Consider the following 21,151-nt stretch of genomic DNA (forward strand, 5'->3'; position numbering starts at 1 on the left):
AAGGGGGTGGCCAGGGGGCACTATCTGGGCAGGTCGGGTCTACGCATGGCTTGGCTGCCTTGCCGGCTGCGGCAACGGTGTTCCGTGCCCATCCACCCCCACCCCACAGCCGACCCCGACTACCCCACACTACTCCCCCGGGCCCTGGCAGAAGCCTCTCAGCCAGCAGCACAACTGTCAGCAAACTATGGCCACGTTATACACTTTCTGTACCTTCTCTCTCTCCCTCAGCAGCCACCACGCCAGCTTCACGATTTTTAAAAGCACAAGTAAACCCCGCAGTAGGGAACTCGACCCATCAGAAGCGGATGATCGTGGAGGCCCCGGAGAATACCGGGTCAGGCTCGTTAATGACATGGAAACGGTGTACACTGTACGTCCGTTCCGGAACGCATTGACAGTGCTGTCGAGGTGATGGAGAATTGCGATTTTGGGCCTCCAGCTGAGGTTGAAGCCCAGCAGATAGATGGAAGGAGCCTCTTGGCAGCATTTGTGGGGATCTGCAAAGTCTCATTTAATTCTCAGCCCGTCTCCAGCACTGTAGGTGCCAGAGGACTGTAGCTGTGGCCCCAAGTCACTCTCTGGAGGTATTTTCTTCCACAATGGTAGTCCAGCAGCTGCAGGCACATTCTATATTTAAATGCTCTAAAGTCTTCAGAGGCACCTCCACTTTGAAGCGCCCTCTTATTCTCCATCCTACATTGGCAGTACTCACCTTTTCTAGTAAGGTTGCTGGCTGCTCAGAGCCTCGGGAGCTGCATTGGCCCTGCTGACTTTGGAGCCAGTCCACCATTTTTAATTGGACAGGAGACGGCCTCTTCATTGGCTGCCTACTCGAAAATCTCCTCCAGGGTGTGGACATGATCATCTCCGACTTTCTGAATTGAAAATTAGCCCAGGATCAAAATCAGAACTTGCAAGTAACATCCAACCCACAAACGCATTCTTCTTTTTGAATAAAAATTTTGAGTACCCAATTATTCTTTTTTTTCCAATTAAGGGGCAATTTAGCACGGCCAATCCACCTATCCTGCACATCTTTGGGTTGTGGGGGTGAGACTCATGCAGACACGGGGAGAATGTGCAAACTCCGCATGGACAGTGGCCCAGGGCCGGGATTCGAATCCGGGTCCTCAGTGCCGCAGTCCCAATGCTAACCACTGCGCCACGTGCCACCCCACAAACGCATTCTTGAGCAAATTTTGATTAATTCCAACCTCGAATAGGCAATGCCAACAAGAGCATCTTGCATTTATATAGCACTTTTAATGTAATAATACCTCCCACGGTGTTTCATAAGAGCTTTTGAGAGCAAAAGGCGACACAGAAGCAGATAATCAAAAGCTATGTCAAAAGGTAGATTCTAAGGAGTATCTTAAAGGAGAGAAGAGATGTGGGATGGCTAAGGGAGGGAATTTCAAAGCTTAGTGCCTAGGCAACCGAAGACATTGCTACTATTGGTGGTGTAATTAAAATCGAGGATGCATCAGACATCATGAATTAGAGGAGTACTGACATCTCGGCGGGTTGTAGAGTTCGAGGTGATTATGAAGATTGGGAGGAGCAAGATGATGGAGGGATATGAAAATAAAAATTAGAATTTTAAAATCGAGGTGTTTTACTTGAAGTCAGCGGAGGTCAAGGAGCGCAGGAGTGATGGCTAGATGGGACTTGATGTGAGTTAGGACACAGGCAGCAGAAATTTGTACGATGACAGGTTTCTGGATGATTGACCTTGGGAAGTCAGCCAGGAGTGTGTTCATATAGTTAAATCAAGAGTAAATGAAGGAACGAATGAGGGTTCCAGCAACAAATGACCTGAGACAGCGACAGAGTTGGGCAATAATAAGAAGTTGGAAATAGGTGGCCTGAGTGATGGTGCAGGTAGATAGGTGGTCAGAAGCATATCTCCAGACCAAATATGGTACCAAGTTTGGTTCAGCCTCAGATAGCTTCCAGGGAGAGTGTTGGATTTGGTGGCCAGGGAATGGATTTTTGTCACATGGACCAAAGACAATGACATGGGAAATCCACTAGTAGATGGAAAATGTTGAGGAGGTAATACTGTATCTGATGAAGAAACAAACCCTCTTCTTGATTATACACAACATGGATCCAAAACAGACTTGAAAACACATTTTAGAATATCTGATGATAAAGAATATCCTTTATCTATTGGTCTGTCAAACAATGATGCCAATGAGCTATTACTAACTTTGCATCTTTTTATTTTCAGATTTGACCAATAATGGCAGGAAGATTAAAGTATTGACCAAATTGAAGTAAATACAGAAGAACAATGACCCAATGACCTGTGCTACGGTTAGCCTTTAATTTCTTGAACAGTTTACATTTGTATTTCTTAAATTGACGTTATGCAAATTTACTAAAGAAAATCACCTTTCAAGAACAGAGATTGAACATTTTCAATTAATTCACCATTAACTCAAACATTAGCCGTTGAAATACCATGAACATGACTACTAAAGTTAATTATATCAATCTTTGTTGGCTCAACAATTTAGAATCCAACAACAACGATTAATATAGTAATTACAGTAATTAAAGTGCAGGCTACTATTACTAGCAGTGAAACTAGTTTACAGCATTTGGCTCTTTTCATTTCAGACTCTTTTTTCCTCAGTAAAGAATCATATCCTGGTGTATAAATATCGTCCAACCAAAACTTCAGGTCATTTGGATCCTCCTAAATGAAGATAAAAAAACGTGAATATTTCTGAAAAGAGACATGTTGATAAAGCTTTCCATTTTGCACTCATCAGGACAGATGCAAGAATGACAAATTTCAAACAATCACAACAATTTATACACACAGGAGAAAAAGGTACTGATGATTACTTGACAAGCAGACTTGTATCAAGTCCTGTGCACCGATCACCTCTGTTCTCGCTGCATTCTGGCACAAAGAATGGGGAGAAAAGGATGAATGGTGAAGGATGAATCCAGAGGCATCCAGTGACTTGGGGCCCACTCTATCTGACTTAAATCACCACTGTGTTAGCCCTGCTCAGTGGCTGTATTCTTGCTTTAAAGTAGAAGGTTGTATATTTGAGCCCCATTCCTAGACCATGAGAACATGTTTGACAGTTCAGTGTAGTACCAAAGGAACCAGTGGTCTTGTCTTTTGGATGAGAGCCAAACTGAGGCCTATTTTCAGGAGGTCGGAAAATAACCTACGGTGGTAGTAGGCATGGTGGTCACGTGGATGTTGGGATGATGTGTGTACAAAAGGGATCATGTGTCAGGGGCACAGGAGTTTTCACAGAGCGCAGGCAGAGACACAGCATAAGAGCTGCTCAGTTACTGTTAATAAACATCTATTGTTGTTAGTCCCTGATCAGCCGTTATTGGAACCCAGCACTTTTTTTTTAAATTAAGGGGTCATTATCGCATGGCCAATCCATCTACCTTGCACATCTTTGGGTTGTGGGGGTGAGACCCACGCAGACACTGGGAGATGTGCAAACTCTACACAGACAGTGACCCAGGGCTAGGATTGAACCCAGGTCCTGGGTGCTGGAGATAGCAGTGCTAACCATTGCACCACCATACGGCCCGGAACCCAGCACTTCTACCCAGTGTCAGGAGCTGACAGAATGACACAAGGACTTGCCGAATCGACCTTCTCATGTTGACAAAAATGGGACAGACAACTGGACAAAGTTTGAAAAAGAGTGGCATATCTACTGTGGTACTGGTCTATCAGACAAATCAAACACGGTTCAGATGTACATTCTCTTAGATTGAGCATGCCCCAGGGCAGCACGGTGGTGCAGTGGTTAGCACTGCTGCCTCATGGTGCCGAGGACCCGGGTTTGATCCCTGTCCCAGGTCACTGTCCATGTGGAATTTGCACATTCTCCCCATGTCTGTGTGGGTCTCACCCCTACTACCCAAAGATGTGCAAGATCGGTGGATTGGCCACGCTTAGTTGCCACTTAATTGGAATTTGTGTTAAAGGTTTAGCATGTCCCAAGGTGGTTGCGAAATAAGAACACAGAACACACAGTGCAGAAGGAGGCCATTCGGCCCATCGAGTCTGCACCGACCCACTTAAGCCCTCACTTCCATCCTCTCCCCATAACCCAATAACCCGTCCCAAGCTTTCTGGTTACTAAGGGCAATTTATCATGGCCAATCCACCTAACCTGCACGTCTTTGGACTGTGGGAGGAAACTGGAGCACCCGGAGGAAACCCACGCAGACACGGGGAGAACGTGCAGACTCCGCACAGACAGTGACCCAGCGGGGAATCGAACCTGGGACCCAGTAGCTGTGAAGCCACAGTGCTATCCACTTGTGCTACCGTGCTGCCCAAGAGTCCTTTCTTTTTCAAACGGAGGATGAGAAAGAGGATCCATAAATATTGCTGAAAAGGTTATAGCACACATATGAATGCCAGTAAATACTGGATAGACTTGTGTTCAATACAACCAGCCAAAAGTTTGATGAATCTGTTCAGTTATATGCTGCACACTCATTGACAAATTGGCAAGAGTTTGCATTGTGTGAGGGGTCCATAGTGATGTTGTCTACAAGCAGTTTCTTTGCGAGAAAGGTTTAGCCTTGGAATCTGCCATCAGCACCTGCATGCTGAAGAGAAGTCAGAAAGAAGCAAAAGTTTTCGCAGCACAGGGCACGCCGACAACGGCAGCCATTACTAACAAAACAGAACTACGTATCTGGTGTTTGGCGAACGCTGTATCAAGTGTGGCAAATGGAGCCATTTCACAAAATTCTGCAGATTTAAGCCAGAGCAGCCTGCCCATGCCACCAGCCACATCACAGCCAGGTTCCGGAGCACAAACATAATAAACTAATAAAAATGTAATCAGAGTAACTAAGGCATGGAGTCTCCAAAAACACTTTACTGTTGTGGTGATATGCATCACTGTAAATACACAAGGGGTTAATGTAAATACACTACGGCTAAGTAAACACTAGAGGGAGCACCAGAGACGACATGACATGCAGACATACAGCTAATGAACACATAGAATAGGACACGATCAATGGGCAGTCAAGACACCCAGAAGTGACACTACTACAAGGGGGCATTACACAACCCATATATAAGTACAGGGCACACATGCTCTGTCTCTTTCCACAGGCGACACTTAGAGAGTAGGACAGGGGCAGATCAGAAGCATCATACCCACCACATGGCTTAGAGCAGACTGGTTAGTTCGACTGAGTTGTTATAGCAAGATTAGCAGGAGAGTCAAACTCACAGAGAACTGTGTTAATAGTTCAATAAATCACATTGAACTTATTTCAAAGTCTGGAGTATCTTTTGGTCAAAGCTGCATCGAGTTGCAGCCTGTGTTATCCCAGAGTACATAACTCAACAACTGTGAGAGCATCGACATCATTACCGAGAAGGCTGGGACTTTCAGTATGTTAAACAGTGCCTGCAGCACAGCAAAACTAAAATAAAAATCGATACAGGAGCAAGGTGTAATGTTCTACCCAGGCAGTTGTTGCGGGAAATTGACGCATATGCTGCACAAAATACTAACACTCAAGTGGACCACGTGGTGGATGGAAGACAAACGATCCACACAGAAGGTGTGGTCACTCTCCACCGCACGTGGGGCAGTTTTCAGTTTCATTTCGTTGACCAAAATGTGAAGCCACTTTTAGGTCTTTGGGACAGTATCACACTGGGGTAAATCCACCTTGGTGCAGACACACACACTCTGCAACACCAGGCTCAAGAAATGATGGAATATAAAGACCTATTCAACTGCGACTCCATTGGGAAGCTACCTGTAATATACCATATGAGGCTAGAGGACTCGGTACCACCCGTGGTCAATTGTCCAAGAAGAGTATCCCTAAAAATGAAGCAGAAAGTACTCGATGAAGTGAACCACATGACAACATTGGGTGTCATAGCTCCATTGACGAGGCCACGGAGTGGAGTTTGGCATTGGTGGCTGCAGTGAAAATAGACGGCATGGTCAGGATCAGTATTGAACCAGTCCACTTGAATAAGGCACTGTCAGACCTCACCATCCTATGAAGAAGGTGGAACAGGTCATAGCTGAACATAAGATGTCGGAGCAGAAGTAGGTCATTCGGCCCAAGAAGTCTGCTTCACCATTCAATGAGATCATGACTGATTTGATATGATAATACTCAACTCCACTTTCCCACCTTATCCCCATAACCATTATTCCCTTAAGATTAAAAATGTCAAAGAAAGGCCCAACAAAGAACAACACAGCAAAGGAACAGGCCCTTCGGCCCTCCAAGCCTGTACTGGTTATGATACCACCCTTGGCTAAAACCCTCAGCACTCCCTTGTGCCATATCCCTCTATACCCACCCTATCCATGTCTTTGACGAGATGCCTTTTGAATGCCGTAAATTTATCTGCTTCCACAACCTCCCCTGGCAACGTTTTCCAGGCACTCACACCTTCGGTGTAAAAAAACCTGCCTCGCACATCTCCCCTAAACTTTGCCCCACAGACCTTAAACCTATGCCCCCTAATAACTCAACCTCAACCAAGGTATTCAGCACCTTGGATCCGAGTTGGCAAATCCCATTGCAGATATTGTTTCCTCAAATTGCGCTATGGAATCTCTACCGGCAGTGAGGTTTTCTGACATTGTATGGAGCAGCATTTTGCAAGATCTCCCTGCAAGATCATCATTGGTGGCATCTTGGTCTGTGGATGGGAGGCACAGTACCATGGTGGTTAGCACTGTTGCTTCACAGCGCCAGGGACCCGGGTTCAATTCCCGGCCTTGGGCCACTGTCTGTGCGGAATCTGCGTTCTCCCCATGTCTGCATGGGTTTCCTCCGGGTGCTCCAGTTTCCTCCCACAAATCATAAAGACATGCTGTTAGGTGAATTGGATATTCTGAATTCTCCCTCAGTGTACCCAAAAAGGCATCGGAATGTGGCGACTAGGGGATTTTCACAGTAACTTCATTGCAATGTTAATATAAGCCTACTTGTGACACTGATAAAGATTATTATTATTTGCCTGGTCCTCAACATAATCAGGACTACACAGTTAAAGCTCAACCCTGCTAAATGTAGATTCAGGGTCAACTATGTTCCCTATGTGGGTCACTTGTTCACAGCCTATGGTGTGAAGCCAGATCTAGACAAAACAAAGGCTATACAACAGATGGCCATTCCCAAGGACAAACACCCTGCAGCATTTCTTTTGTGTGACAAATTATGTTTCCAAGTTCTTTCCTTGTTGCAGTGACATCACCGTATATCTTCATCAACTCCTCCACCAAGATGCTGAATGGTGTTGGCAGGAGCATCATACTATTGCATTTGATCAGCTCAAGCAAGCATTCTCGGCTCCTCCAGTACTACAATACTTCGATACTCAAGCTCCTGTACTCCTATCTGCAGATGCCTCTCAGCACAGACTTGGTGCAGTTTGCAACCAGATGGCAGGCCATTAGCCTTCCCATCAAAGACCTCACTGACACTGAGACTCATTATGCCCAAATCGAGAAGAAACTCTTTTCCCTCATCTTCGCTTGTCGGAAATGTCCTAACTTCATATATGGTCATCCTGTAAGTGTTGTAACCGATCATCAGCGACTCATCACTAGTCTTAAAAAGCCTCTTCACGATGCGTTTACACAACTACAGCGCATGATTCTGAAGCTACAGTGCTACAGCTTCAGCGTTATTTATAAACACGGTAAGGCATTGCACCTTGCTGATGCTCTTTCCAGAGCCTTCCTACTTACCACTGACCAGGAAGATGATGAGGAGGATATTGACGTCATGACCATACACGCCCCCTCATCTCGTCGAGTTGAGAAACTTAAGGATGCATTACAGGCGGATTTCATATATTGCCAACTTTATTAAGTAATTTTGAAAAACAGATCCCAGTCCCCAAAGGAGCTTCCCCACGAGCTCTGCACATTCTTCTCTATGCACGAGGAGCAAACTATTCAAGATAGGTTGATCCTACATGGCCAGCGATTCATAATCTCTACCTCTTTGTATAGGTACTACTTCCAGCAACTCTACCATGGGAACCCAGGGTTGGAGCCAACCAGGTCTTCTTCGGTGATCACTTGCTAACGAATATGATTTTGCACCTCTGAAACTCTGTGCCACTGGTCATGGGTTCTGTGGGTCCTTGCGTGGTTGGTGAACTCTATCCTAGAGCTGCATCTTTGGCCGCATATTTGGCAGATGTTTCATGTGGTGGGATTGTGCTCAAGTCTGCTGGAATTCCTTTCCCAGGCCTTTCCAGGTCCCTTCTTGCCATCGGGTGTTCGCAAAGAATTGGGTCCCTTCAATCAGGAGGTTCCTCCAGGTAGGTTTCTTCTGAGCAAGGGTCTCCCAGATGTTGACATCTATGTTGCATTTCTTGAGGTAATCCTACAGAGTGTCTTTGAAGAGCTTCCTTTGACCTCCTTTTGTTCGGGTGCCTTCCTTCAGTTGGGTGAAGAAGAGTTTCTTTGGCAATTGGTTCTCTGGCATCCTAAGCACATGGCCGGTCCAGCGGAGTTGGTTATGGATGATCATGGCCTCGATGCTGATACTCTTGGCACCTTCAAGGGCACTGATGTTAGTTAGCCTGTCCTCCCAGCTGTTATGGAGAATCCATCTCAGACAGCATTGATGGTACCTCTCCAGGGCCTTGAGGTGGCGTCTGTATGTAGTCAAGGTTTTTGAGCCATATAGAAGAATTGAGAGGACGACTGCCTTGTACTCAAGGATATTAGTATCAGCACAGATGTCACGGTCGTCAAAGACTCTCACTGTAGGTGTCCAAAGGCGGCGATCGTGGATTGGATACAATGTTGGATCTCTGCATCAATGTTACACTGAGATGAAAGGTTGCTCCTGTCATGTGAATGTCCCTTTAAGAATAATAATAATAATAATCCTTACTGTCACAAGTAGGCTGACATTGCAATGAAGTTACTGTGAAAAGCCCCTAGGCGCCACATTCCGGCGCCTGTTCGGGTACACAGAGAAAGAATTCACAATGTCCAAATTACCGAACAGCACATCTTTTCGGGACAAGTGTGAGGAAACCGGAGCACCCGGAGGAAACCCACGCAGACACAGGGAGAATGTGCAGACTCCGCACCGACAGTGACCTAGCCGGGAATTGAACCTGGGACCCTGGTGCTGTGAAGGCACAGTGCTAACCACTGTGTTACCCTTAGATGGGCTTTTGTCTGGGGCAGCACGGTGGTACAGTGGCTAGCACTGCTGCCTCACGGTGCCGAGGTCCCAGGTTTGATCCTGGCCCAGGGTCACTATCTGTGTGGAGTCTGCACATTCTCCCCGTGTTTGCGTGGGTTTTGCCCCCACAATCCAAAGGTGTGCAGGGTTGGTGGATTGGCCATGCTAAACTGCCTCTTAATTGGAAAAAAATTAATTGGGTACTCTAAATTTGACAAAAAATGTTTTTGTCTTATCACGTGGCTTCAGTGATGTCATTGTATAGGTGGAGCTGGGCTGTGGCACTGTGAGTTTTACTTTCGCTTTCACATTTGGCTGCTGTGGACTCAGACAGATAACATAAGTTGTTTTGGCCTGTCTCTCTATCTTCATTTTAAAAGCTGTTCCAGACTGCTTGGTAATTTAGAAGAGATCATTGCTTTCTGGAAGGAATTGAAATCTGCTGTTTGAAAAGGGGAACAGAGTGTCAATAACAACAGTCTTATACAAGTGAGAATGCCGTGTGCTGGGCCACACCTTTGAAAATGGGGTTCTGGTTTTACTTGGAGTTTGTTATTGAATTGGAACAGTTAAGGGAGAATTCATTAAGGGTTATACATAGACTACTGAAGCTGTGTGGGGTCTTTGTGTTTGTAATTGATAAAAATTCTTGCTGTGTATGTTTATACAAATGTTAACTAAATTCTTAGAATAAAGCTTTTTTTTAAATTAAAAGCGCCGAAGAAGTCTGTTGAATAACAGCTGAAAGGAAGGCTCTTGTGCTCATCCTATTCAAATTCAACATAAAGGTTGTAGGTCAGGTGGACTCCATAATTCATTTTGGAATTTTTAAACCGTGGCCCATAACACTCCCCAGGTATGGGAAATGTTCTACGTGTGGTAGGATCTCTCTGCTGATTTTGAAGAGGGGTGGCATGGTGGCACAGTGGCACAGTGGTTAGCACTGCTGCCTCACACCACCAGGGACCTGGGTTCAATTCTGATCTTGGGTAATTATCTGTCTGGAGTTTGCACATTCTCCCCGTGTCTGCATGGGTTTCCTTCGGGAGCTCCCGTTTCCTTCCACAGTCCAACGGTGTTCAGTTTACGTGTATTGGCCATGATAAAGTTGTCCTTTAGTGTTCAAAGGCTGGATGGGGTTACAGCGATCGGGTGGGGGCATCCGCCTAGATAGGGTGCTCTTTCAGAGGGTTGGTGCAAACTAGATGGGCCAAATGGCCTCCTCCTGCACTGTAGGGATTCTATGATTTGATGGAGGGAGACCGGATCTTGCCCGGGGATTGGTAACGAGTTTGATTCTTTTTGAGGTTGAGGTTGAGATGATTCTTCAGTATGCATCCACAAAGGTGTCAAGCGTGGCTTGGAGATTAGAACATAGAACATAGAACATAGAACAATACAGCGCAGTACAGGCCCTTCGGCCCACGATGTTGCACCGAAACAAAAGCCATCTAACCTACACTATGCCATTATCATCCATATGTTTATCCAATAAACTTTTAAATGCCCTCAATGTTGGCGAGTTCACTACTGAAGCAGGTAGGGCATTCCACGGCCTCACTACTCTTTGCGTAAAGAACCTACCTCTGACCTCTGTCCTATATCTATTACCCCTCAGTTTAAAGTTATGTCCCCTCGTGCCAGCCATTTCCATCCGCGGGAGAAGGCTCTCACTGTCCACCCTATCCAACCCCCTGATCATTTTGTATGCCTCTATTAAGTCTCCTCTTAGCCTTCTTCTCTCCAACGAAAACAACCTCAAGTCCGTCAGCCTTTCCTCATAAGATTTTCCCTCCATACCAGGCAACATCCTGGTAAATCTCCTCTGCACCCGCTCCAAAGCCTCCACGTCCTTCCTATAATGCGGTGACCAGAACTGTACGCAATACTCCAAATGCGGCCGGACCAGAGTTCTGTACAGCTGCAACATGACCTCTCGACTCCGGAACTCAATCCCTCTACCAATAAAGGCCAACACTCCATAGGCCTTCTTCACAACCCTATCAACCTGGGTGGCAACTTTCAGGGATCTATGTACATGGACACCTAGATCCCTCTGCTCAGCCACACTTTCAAGAACTTTACCATTAGCCAAATATTCCGCATTCCTGTTATTCCTTGGTGGGAATCCAAAATCATCTTTGATGGGAAGCTGGGAGATTTTCTCAAACTCATCCTCATCTACAATTGATTCTCTTCCGAGAGTGCGGAAATGGCGTTGTCACCCGCATACTGAAGTTTCAAGAGGGTTGTCAGTGTCATTTTCTTCTTGAATTTCCATCATTTTGAGGATGAAAGGTTTTCTGTCCATCCTGTAGGTGATGTCGTCTCCACTGGGAAGCTTTTTCTTGACAAGGTGGCAGTAAAAATTAATTTCTCTGAACAGCTGGCCTTTGACAGCATCTTCCATAATACTTCCCGATTGATTGAGTCGAAAGTCTTGGTCAGATCGATGAAGGCCATGTCGAGTAATTGATGTTGCTCCTGACATTTCTCGTGACGTTACCGAGCAGAGAAAATCATGTTCTCTGTTTCCACAGTTTGGTCGGAAGCTAAACAGGCTTTCAGAAGGATTTCTTCAGAGAGTGGGAGAAGATGGCTAGCGAGGATTTGAGCAAAGATCTTCCCGGTGATGGGGAGTAGGTAGATTCCTCAGTAGTTCCCATAGTTCGCTTTGTCTACTTTCTTGAAGATGGCGGTGATGACAGCATCTGTGAGGTCAACAGGAATATCTTCTATGTCCTAGATTTTCATGATATGGAGATGCCAGCGTTGGACTGGGGTGGGTATAGTAAGAAGTCTTACAATACCAGGTTAAAGTCCAACAGGTTTGTTTTGAATCACTAGCTTTCGGAGCACAGCTCTTTCCTCAGGTCATTCACCTGAGGAAGGAGCTGTGCTCCAAAAGCTAGATTTTAAGAAACAGTTGATGGAGACGACAGGTGATCTCTTCTCCTTCAAATTCAAAAATCTCTGCTGGACTCTTGCCCACTCCTGTGGCTTTTCCCATTCTTCATGTGTTTAATATTAGCATCGACCTCACGCTTGGTGGGAATCCAAAATCATCTTTGATGGGAAGCTGGGAGATTTTCTCAAACTCATCCTCATCTACAATTGTATCACGGTTTAGGATTTTTTTGCAGTGTTCTCTCCATCAAAAACTGATGTTTTCCCTATCTCTCAAAAGGGTTCTGTCTTCACTCTGCACTAGTTTGAGGTCCAGGGTGTTGGGTCCATATATTGCCTTGAATGCACTGAGGAATCCACAGGTGTTGCCTTTTCGTCAAGGAATCGCAGCTCCTTGTATTCCTCAGTCCACCATTGGTTCTTAATTTCCCTGATTCTTCTTTGTACCTCTGCCTTTGCTATTTGATGAATTCTCCTCTATGCCTTGCTGATTATGTTGTTTTGCCAAGCACAGAGAGCTTTTCTCTTCTTGTCAATGAAGTCGTGGATGGTGTGGTCGTTCTCGTCGAACCAGCCTTGGTGTTTCCTGGTCTTTTCGCATATGGTTTCTTCACCGCTTGAGATGATGGCTGTTTTCAGCTCTGTCCAGTTTTTCTCCACTCCACTAGAATGAACGCATTGGAAATTTTGGTGAGGGCATTGTTGAATGTTCGCTTGCATGCTTGGCTCTTGAAGTTGTTCAACATCGATCTTTTTTCTGAGCTGTTTCATCATCATACTCCGCTTCTGGTGGAGTTTGCTGGACATGGAGGAGCAGATGAGCCAGTGATCTGTCCAGCAGTCATCTGCACTGCTCATCGCCTTGGTGGAGGGCATCCTTTTAGACCATAAGATCAGAAGATATAGGAGCAAAATTAGGCCATTCAGCCCATCGAATCTGCTCCGTCAATCAATCATGGCTGATATGTTTCTCATCTCCATTCTCCTGCTTCCCCTCCATAACTCCTGATCCCCTATTAATCAAGAACCTATCTATCTCTGTCTTAAAGATACTGAGTGACTTGGCCTCCTGCAGCAATACGTTCCACAGATTCACCACCCTCTAACTGAATAAATTCATCACCTCAGTTTTAAAGGATTGTCCTTTTAGTCTGAGCTATGGCCTCAGGTTCTCATCTCTCCTACCATTGGAAACATCGTCTCCATGTCCACTCCACTTAGATCGCTTAGTATTCTGTAAATTTCAATCAGATCCCCCCTCATCCTTCCAAATTTCAATGAGTACAGACCCAGAGTCCTCAATCCCTCCCCATATGACAAGCCCTTCATTCCCAGGATCATTCTTGTGAACCTCTTTTGGACGCCCTCCAAAGCCAACACATCCTTCTTTAGATGCGGGCCCAAAACTGCTCACAATATTCCATGGGGTCTGACAAGAGCCATATACAGCCTCAGCAGTACATCCCTGCTTTTGTCATAGTCGTACAGTGCAGAAAAAGTCCTTCAGCCCATCAAGTCTACACCGACAACAACTAATCTCGCGCTAATCCCATTTACCAGCACTTGTCCCATATTCTTGAATGTGATGGGGTCTCAAGAGCTCATCCAAATGCTTTTTAAAAGTTCTGAGGTTCCCAGCCTCCACTACTTTCCCAGGCAGTGTATTCCAGATTCTCCCTACTCTGAATGAAGTTTATTTTTTACTCAAACTCCCTCAGAATCTCCTGCCTCTCACACTAAAACTATGCCCCCTTGTGATTGACCCCTCAACCAAGGGGAACAGCTGCTTCCTATTTATCCAATCCAAACCCCTCATAATCTTATACACTTCAATCACATCCCACTTCAACCTTCTCTGCACGAAAGAAAACAATCCAAGCCTATCAATCTCTAATCATAGCTCAGATGCTCCATCCCAGGCAACGCCCTGGTGAATCTCCTCTGTAACCCTCCAGTGCAACCACCTCCTTACTATAGTGAGGTGACCAGAGCTGCACACAGTACTCCAGCTATGGCCTAGCCAACGTTCTATGCAGCTTCATTCTAGCCCTCTCGAAATGAATGCTAAGATTGCATTTGCCTTCCTAACTGCCAACTGAACTGCTTGTTAACCTTAAGACAATCCTGAATGAGGACTCCTAAATCTATTTGTGCTTCAGATTTCTGAAGCCTTTCCCCATTTAGAAAATAGTCTATGCCTCTATTTTTCCTACCAAAGTGCAGAACTCACACTTTTCCACATTGTATTCCATCTGCCACTTATTTGCCCACTTTCCTAGCTTGTCCAAGTCCTTCTGCAGAGTCCCTGCTTCCTCAACACTACCTGTCCCTCTAAATATCTTTTTATCACCTGCAAACTTAGCAATAAATCTTCAGTTCCTTCTTCCAGATCATTAATGTATATCGTGAATAGTTGTGGTCCCCACACTGACCCTTACGGAAAACCACTAGTCACCGGTTGCTATCCAGATAAAGATCCTTTTATCCCCACTCGCTGCCTTCTATCCAAGCCAGTACCTTGCCACTAACACCATTGGCTCTTATCTTATTCAGCAGCCTCCTATATGGCACCTTGTCAAAGACCTTCTGGAAATCCAAATAGATAATGTCCACTGACTCACCTTAGCTTAATTTCCTTGTTACCTTCTAAAGAATTCGAATAGATTTGTCAGGCATGACCTCCCCTTGACGAAGTCGTGCTCACTCTGTTCTATTTTATCATGTACATCTATGTACTCCGCAGTTTCAACTTTAATAATAGACTCTAAAAATCTTACCAATGACCGAAGGTAGGCTAACTGGCCTATAATTTTCTGTCTTCTGTTTCCCTCCCTTCTTTAACAGGGGTGCTACATTAGCCATTTTCCAGTCCTCTGGGATCGTTATGACTCCAATGATTTCTGAAAGATCACCATCAATGCCTACAATCTCCACAGCAAACTCCTTCAGAACCCTTTTGGTCTCGGGATTGGGCGATGATAAAGTCGATCTTGTGCCAATACTTTGATCGAGGATGTCGTCAGAAAGTCTTGAATGTGTTATTTTCATAGAATAGTGCGTTAGTGATGACAAACTGGTATTCTGCACATTTAGTGAGCAGGAGAACCCCATTGGAGTTGCAATTGCCAACTCCTCCCTTTCCAATGGTTTCTTTCCACAGTTGGGTGTCCTTTCCGACCCTGGCATTGAAGTCCCAAAGAAGAAGAATCTTATCCTCCTTTGGATTGTTGGAGAGTATGGTGTCCAGGGTGGAGTAGAAGCCTTCTTTGGACTCGGCATCGGCATCAAGAGTTGGGGCGTAGGCACTCATGGTTGTTGCCTGCTGGTTGTTGGTAAGTTGTAGATGAAGGGTCATGAAATGTTCATTGGTGCTGTCAGGGATTTCTGAAAGTTTGTTCTTGATGACAAATCCAATTCGATGCATCCTGGGCTTACCCTCTGGTCATCCTCTCCAGAAGAAGGTGTCACCATCACCTTCTTTCTTCAGCTGCCCTTTGCCTGATCCTTGGTCTCTTGGAGGGCAGTGACGTAAATGTTGAAATGCTTGAATTAACGAGCAACAAGGACAATTCTGCATTCTGGTCGAATATTTTGCTCATTATCCATGAGGGTTTGTACATTCCAGGTTCCAAGATTGAGTTTAATTTGTTTTTCTGAATGCTGGACGCGGTTTTCCAGCAAGGTTGAAGACGGAACAGACTATTTTTAGGGCATCATTTCTAGCCCTTTCTCCATGTGGGGTGAGGAGAGTGGATCCTGAAGAGGGCTGCTCAGACCTGAAGAAAGCTGCCAAAACGCTCTCCTGTTCCAATCCCAACAGCGAGATGTTTGTTGGTTTCTCTCTAGGTAGATGTCTTGTGCGGGATTGTGCGGGATTTCTTTTAATGTGGGAATTCCGTTGCACGTCAGAAAAACACACGATGATTAACAGAGGGTAGGGCCACTTCCAGTGGCAAGGGAACCTCGACTTCCAACTTCTGCAACCTTCATCTGCCATCACAGCCCTTGATATTGTCCGCCTGATCCGCCATTGATGACTTGTTTTGAATTGTACTCTGTCTAGTTCCTCCCCTCCAACCTTACCATCACGGGTGGCCCTGCCGGCAGTTAACACTCCCAGCGGCATCACTCCTGGGATCAACGGAATGCTCAAGCCTCTCCACTGGACCTACATGATATCCAGATCTCCCATGCTTGTTCACAGCAGCTGATATTTACAAATGGAACAGTAAGCAGCACTTGGTCCTAGTCGATTCATTCTCGAGTTTGGTTTTAAATTTAAAACCTACCGGACACAAAGAGCAAAACAGTCATAAGCTCAAGAATCATACATGATATCCTACAATGCATAATGACAGACAACACTCATCAGTTAATTTTCATAGAGTTCTGAGACTTTGCACATGCATGGGACTTTGATCACATCATGAGTAGTCCACTGAATCCACAGTCCAATAGCCTGACAGAAAGGGCAATGTGTTCAGCCAAGCAGTTGCTTGAGAAATATGGCCGACCACACAGATTTCCGTGCTACATTCCTCAGCCTGGGAAACATGCCCAGACACGGTTTGCCATCATCCAAGCACTCTAAATGCATCAGGAACAGGGTTCCCATTTCCAAGTCCCTCTTGCAACCAAAGGTTGAAACAAACATGAGTGGCATCCATATGAAGCAGCAACGAAGGGGAAAGAGGTATTGCGATTGAAATGCCCGCACACTTTGCCCTCCACAACCTGGTCAAATAGTCAAAGTCCAGATCACACGTGGCCATAACAAATTGTCAGTGATACTCGATCACTGCTAAACAGCTTTGTGGTTTCCTTGGACAGTGCTCAGTACATACGAAAGTGGTGTCACCTACTGTGGGTACCCAAACCACCACAAACAACCACCACCATACCCCATGCATCCAGCTTGAAATCCAGGCCTTCCACACCAGTGGAAATGGTGGACCCTCCAGAGGTCGACACAGTAGGCCCTGCAGCCTCAGAGTACACCCCAAGGACACCTGATGCCGTTCACATTGAAGAGACCAACCCTAGGCCATCTCATGCATCGCCGATTTATACAATCACACTCAGGGAACCTGAGCCAACTAAATCCAGGGTTCAACTATGTGATGGGCTAGTCCATGAATATGTTTTAAAAGCGTGGGAGACAGGTGCATGATGGCTGGAACCCGATCGGTATTTTGCACCTTGTACATAGTTATATAATGTTAGCCTTGTTTAATTTTATATGTGTAAATAGTTTGTACTTTGTAACTGTTCTCCTACATTGTTACACCTCAATACCACGAGTTGTCCCAACTTAAATGGGGAAGGGTGCCAAAGGAAGCAGCCAAGGATTCACGGATGGGCAGGAAGGAAAAAGAGTCAGGGGAACTGTGGGGCCAAACAGAGTCAGGGAGGCCAGGTGAAATAGAGCCCGAGGGATTCATTGGTATTGGGGGTGTCGGAGGTGCCAGTTGTGAGGAATTGAACTAAAGAGAATGGTACTAGACTTGGATGACCAGTTAGGATAGTGTAGAAGTAGATACTACTACAGGTGATTAGAGGATTAGGGTAGCAGACTTTTAAACATCTCTAGTTTAGGTTGGAAAAAATGGGTAGCCGTCTAATTGCCTGTAACTGGGATTTCGCAAAGCATGAAGGGGGGATGGGCCCCCATTGGGATTGGTTCTTTGTGCAGAGGATGCCACAGAGGACGCTGGGTGAAAGGGGCCCCAGGGCTGAGGAATGTGGAATGGGCCTACTAGGATCAGTAATTATGAAGATCAGCTTATATGGCCAGGTCAATGAATGTCAAGGGGAAAGCATGTGGGAGCTTTGCATTTGCCATCTTGCCTTATTTGGTCGTGTGTGAAACTTGATTCTATGTTCATGTGTATAAGATGCTATGTGCTTTGTTTTCACTCACTTGCTCTGGGGATCTCAGGAACTGTGTTGGTCCTGCTGTTATCAAAGTGAGTGTAGCTTGCAAGCTGGTTGAAATAAAATAAATTAATACCTACGAATCCGACTCAGCATTTGACTGAGACCAGACTGAGGGCAGAAAGAACTCAATATCAACATTTGGTGTCGGGAGTGAGATTTCAACAGACGATCATCGCTCATCTGCAAAATCAGAATTAAACTGATCTCGGACGGGGAGAGAGGAAATGGGCCCACGACGTGAGTAGCTGGAAAATGACCATGTCGGTTTTCCTCTGTCTCGTAGTCTGATGAAAGTTTGATCACTTGCACATGGTCAGGTAAGATCGTCTCGACGAAATCAAATGTCAGTCTGGCGGATTAGAAAAATTAATGTCAGTTGATGTAGGTACAGCTGAGGGTTAAAATGTGACTGAGGGAATACGGGGTAATAATTCAGTTGGTAATTGAGGTAATATTGCCTGGTAATTCAGTTGCATGTGTGTTGAAAATTAAAATTGGTTATATTGAATTACACTTTAATTCGGTTAAGGCCTTAACGGGCTGAGGGAATGTCACAGAGACAATTCAGTTAAGACCGCTGATGGACTGTTCTGGAAACAATTCAATTCCGTACAATTACAATTGGCTAAGTTAGATTATGTTCTTGGGAGATATGTCTTATGAGTGAAAAAAAGTTGGGAGATGAATGGCCACGAGGGGGAACCAGAGACTTGGAAAATTCAGAACCGTATTGGAAAAAAGAGGAGGCTTACGGATTGTTTAAATTTACTTTACAGTTGGTTGAGATGAATGAAAGTATAATGCTTTGAATTCCTTTCGTTTGAGTGGAGATCTCGGTGGATGAATGAGTGTGTGTGATTAATAAGAATTTGTGAACTTCCTTTGGTATTCCTAGTTTTTAAAATGTTATGCTTTGCAAAACGAAGTTGCACATCAATTAGGAGGCATACACGGCAGTTAAAGTGAGATTTAAAACGGGGTAAGTATTTGAAAGTTCTTGAGAAAATCAGTAATAATGATTAACATTGTGGAAGTTATTTAGAACACAATTCTCAGGAAGTAAACAAAAATCAAAATCGAAATGTATAAATTGGGATTTGTAAATGATTAGTTGAACTCGGCACAGTCTTGGCTGCTGAACAAAAAAGGGAGAGAACAAAGGAATCTAAAATTGAAATGCGAAGACGAGGCATTCGGTATGGGCTGGGTCCACGTGCTCCTTTATTAGAGGCAGCCATGATGCACCTACATTTAAAAATGTTGTTCTGTGTGTTCCAAATTTGTACAGATTTCAGTATTTTCTCTGTAAACTCACTACACATCAAATTTAAGATTTGGGGATTTTCATATAGCAAAGACTATGGATTTTTAACTTTATTTTAAGATTACACAGGGGGAAAGGAAGATCCCAATAGAAAGAAAGAAGGCCATTTTAGAGGTGCCCAAACCCCAAACCGTAAGAGGGGTTAGGCAAGTACTCGGGACTATTCGACTACTGTAGGGTCTTAGTGTATAAGCACTCAGAACTTGAGGGGACACTGCAAAGCACTGACCCCAGGGGGGTAGGCAGTCCCGAGAGCAGGTAGAATGGGGACTGAAGCAGGATACCGCTTTCAAGAAAAAATTAAAACATGCTTTTGCGTTATATTGGGATGGTGGAGAGGGGCATTGCGGCAGTAAGGGGCCAGAAACATGGGGATCAATGAGACCAGTATTAGGAGGTAGTTGGTGGAATTGATACGGCACAGCTCCACCGTGTCCTAGTGCCCGCTGACTTGCAAGAAAGTCACTAGCAGAAGAAATGAAGTTTAGAATGTTAACTACATTGAAGACGGAGCATTAGGGAATAAAGATATGGGACCGGAGCTTAGATTAGGAGTATTACTTGCAGTATCAGGAAATGTGAATCTGATGGCAGGAAAAGATTAATAAAAATAGATGCAGAAGTAAAAAATTAAGATATTAAAACCAATTGATAACATAGAGGAAATAAGGCAACGGAAAGAAAAGTATTTTGTGACGAAGCTTAGAAGGAGTATTAAGGAAAGCAAACCTGGCAATAGAAAGAATGACACAGGGTTAATTAGCACGCAATTCCAACACACAATCCAGGGAGGCCGAAACAGGCCGCAAAAGCAATATCCCTTGACCCGAGGTGCCAAATGCGAGCTGGAGATAATGATCAAAGAGTTAGAACAGCAGGGAATCATTCAAGAAGTCACATATGCATCGACGAATATCCCACTTCAGGCAGTTAGCAAGCCTGGTGGTACATTTAGAATGGTAATGAATTACAAAGCATTAAACAAGGTCACAAAAAAAAAGGATAAACGGTATTTAATAAATCCACAAACTACATTTTATTATATTATTATTATTTTTTATAAAAATTTAATTTAGTTGTTCGCCAGATCTTGGTAGAAAGTTAGAGGAATGGCAGGGAAGGGAGTGCAATGTTCCTCCTGCAGGATGTTTGAGGTGAGGGATGCAGTTAGTGTCCCTGCTGATTTTACCTGCAGGAAGTGCTGCCATCTCCAGCTTCTCCAAGACCGAGTTAGGGAACTGGAGCTGGAGTTGGAAGAACTTCGGAACATTCGGGAGGCAGAAGGGGTCATAGATAGCAGCTTCAGGGAATTAGTTACACCAAAGATTGGAGATAGGTGGGTAACTGTAAGAGGGACTGGGAAAAAGCAGTCAGTGCAGGGATCCCCTGCGGTCGTTCCCCTGAGAAACAAGTATACCGCTTTGGATACTTGTGGGGGGGACGACTTACCAGGGGTAAGCCATGGGGTACGGGCCTCTGGCACAGAGTCTGTCCCTGTTGCTCAGAAGGGAAGGGGGGAGAGGAGCAGAGCATTAGTAATTGGGGACTCTATAGTCAGGGGCACAGATAGGAGATTTTGTGGGAGCGTGAGAGACTCACGTTTGGTATGTTGCCTCCCAGGTGCAAGGGTACGTGATGTCTCGGATCGTGTTTTCCGGGTCCTTAGGGGGGAGGGGGAGCAGCCCCAAGTCGTGGTCCACATTGGCACTAACGACATAGGTAGGAAAGGGGACAAGGATGTCAGGCAGGCTTTCAGGGAGCTAGGATGGA

General features: G+C 45.1%; 1 protein-coding gene across 1 annotated transcript in view; it reads right to left on the minus strand.

Moving 5' to 3' along the window:
* Window positions 1–2,307: 2,307 nt before the first annotated feature.
* The window catches only part of LOC140430131 (major intrinsically disordered NOTCH2-binding receptor 1-like), a 45,312-nt gene continuing 26,468 nt past the window's right edge, over window positions 2,308–21,151 (minus strand). The window contains exon 3 of the mRNA XM_072517642.1: window positions 2,308–2,704. Coding sequence (XP_072373743.1) covers window positions 2,522–2,704 — 183 coding nt within the window. The 3' untranslated portion in view covers window positions 2,308–2,521. The remainder of the gene's footprint in view (window positions 2,705–21,151) is intronic.

The sequence above is a fragment of the Scyliorhinus torazame genome, chromosome 9 (genome assembly GCF_047496885.1).
Source record: "Scyliorhinus torazame isolate Kashiwa2021f chromosome 9, sScyTor2.1, whole genome shotgun sequence".
Classification (NCBI taxonomy): domain Eukaryota; kingdom Metazoa; phylum Chordata; class Chondrichthyes; order Carcharhiniformes; family Scyliorhinidae; genus Scyliorhinus; species Scyliorhinus torazame.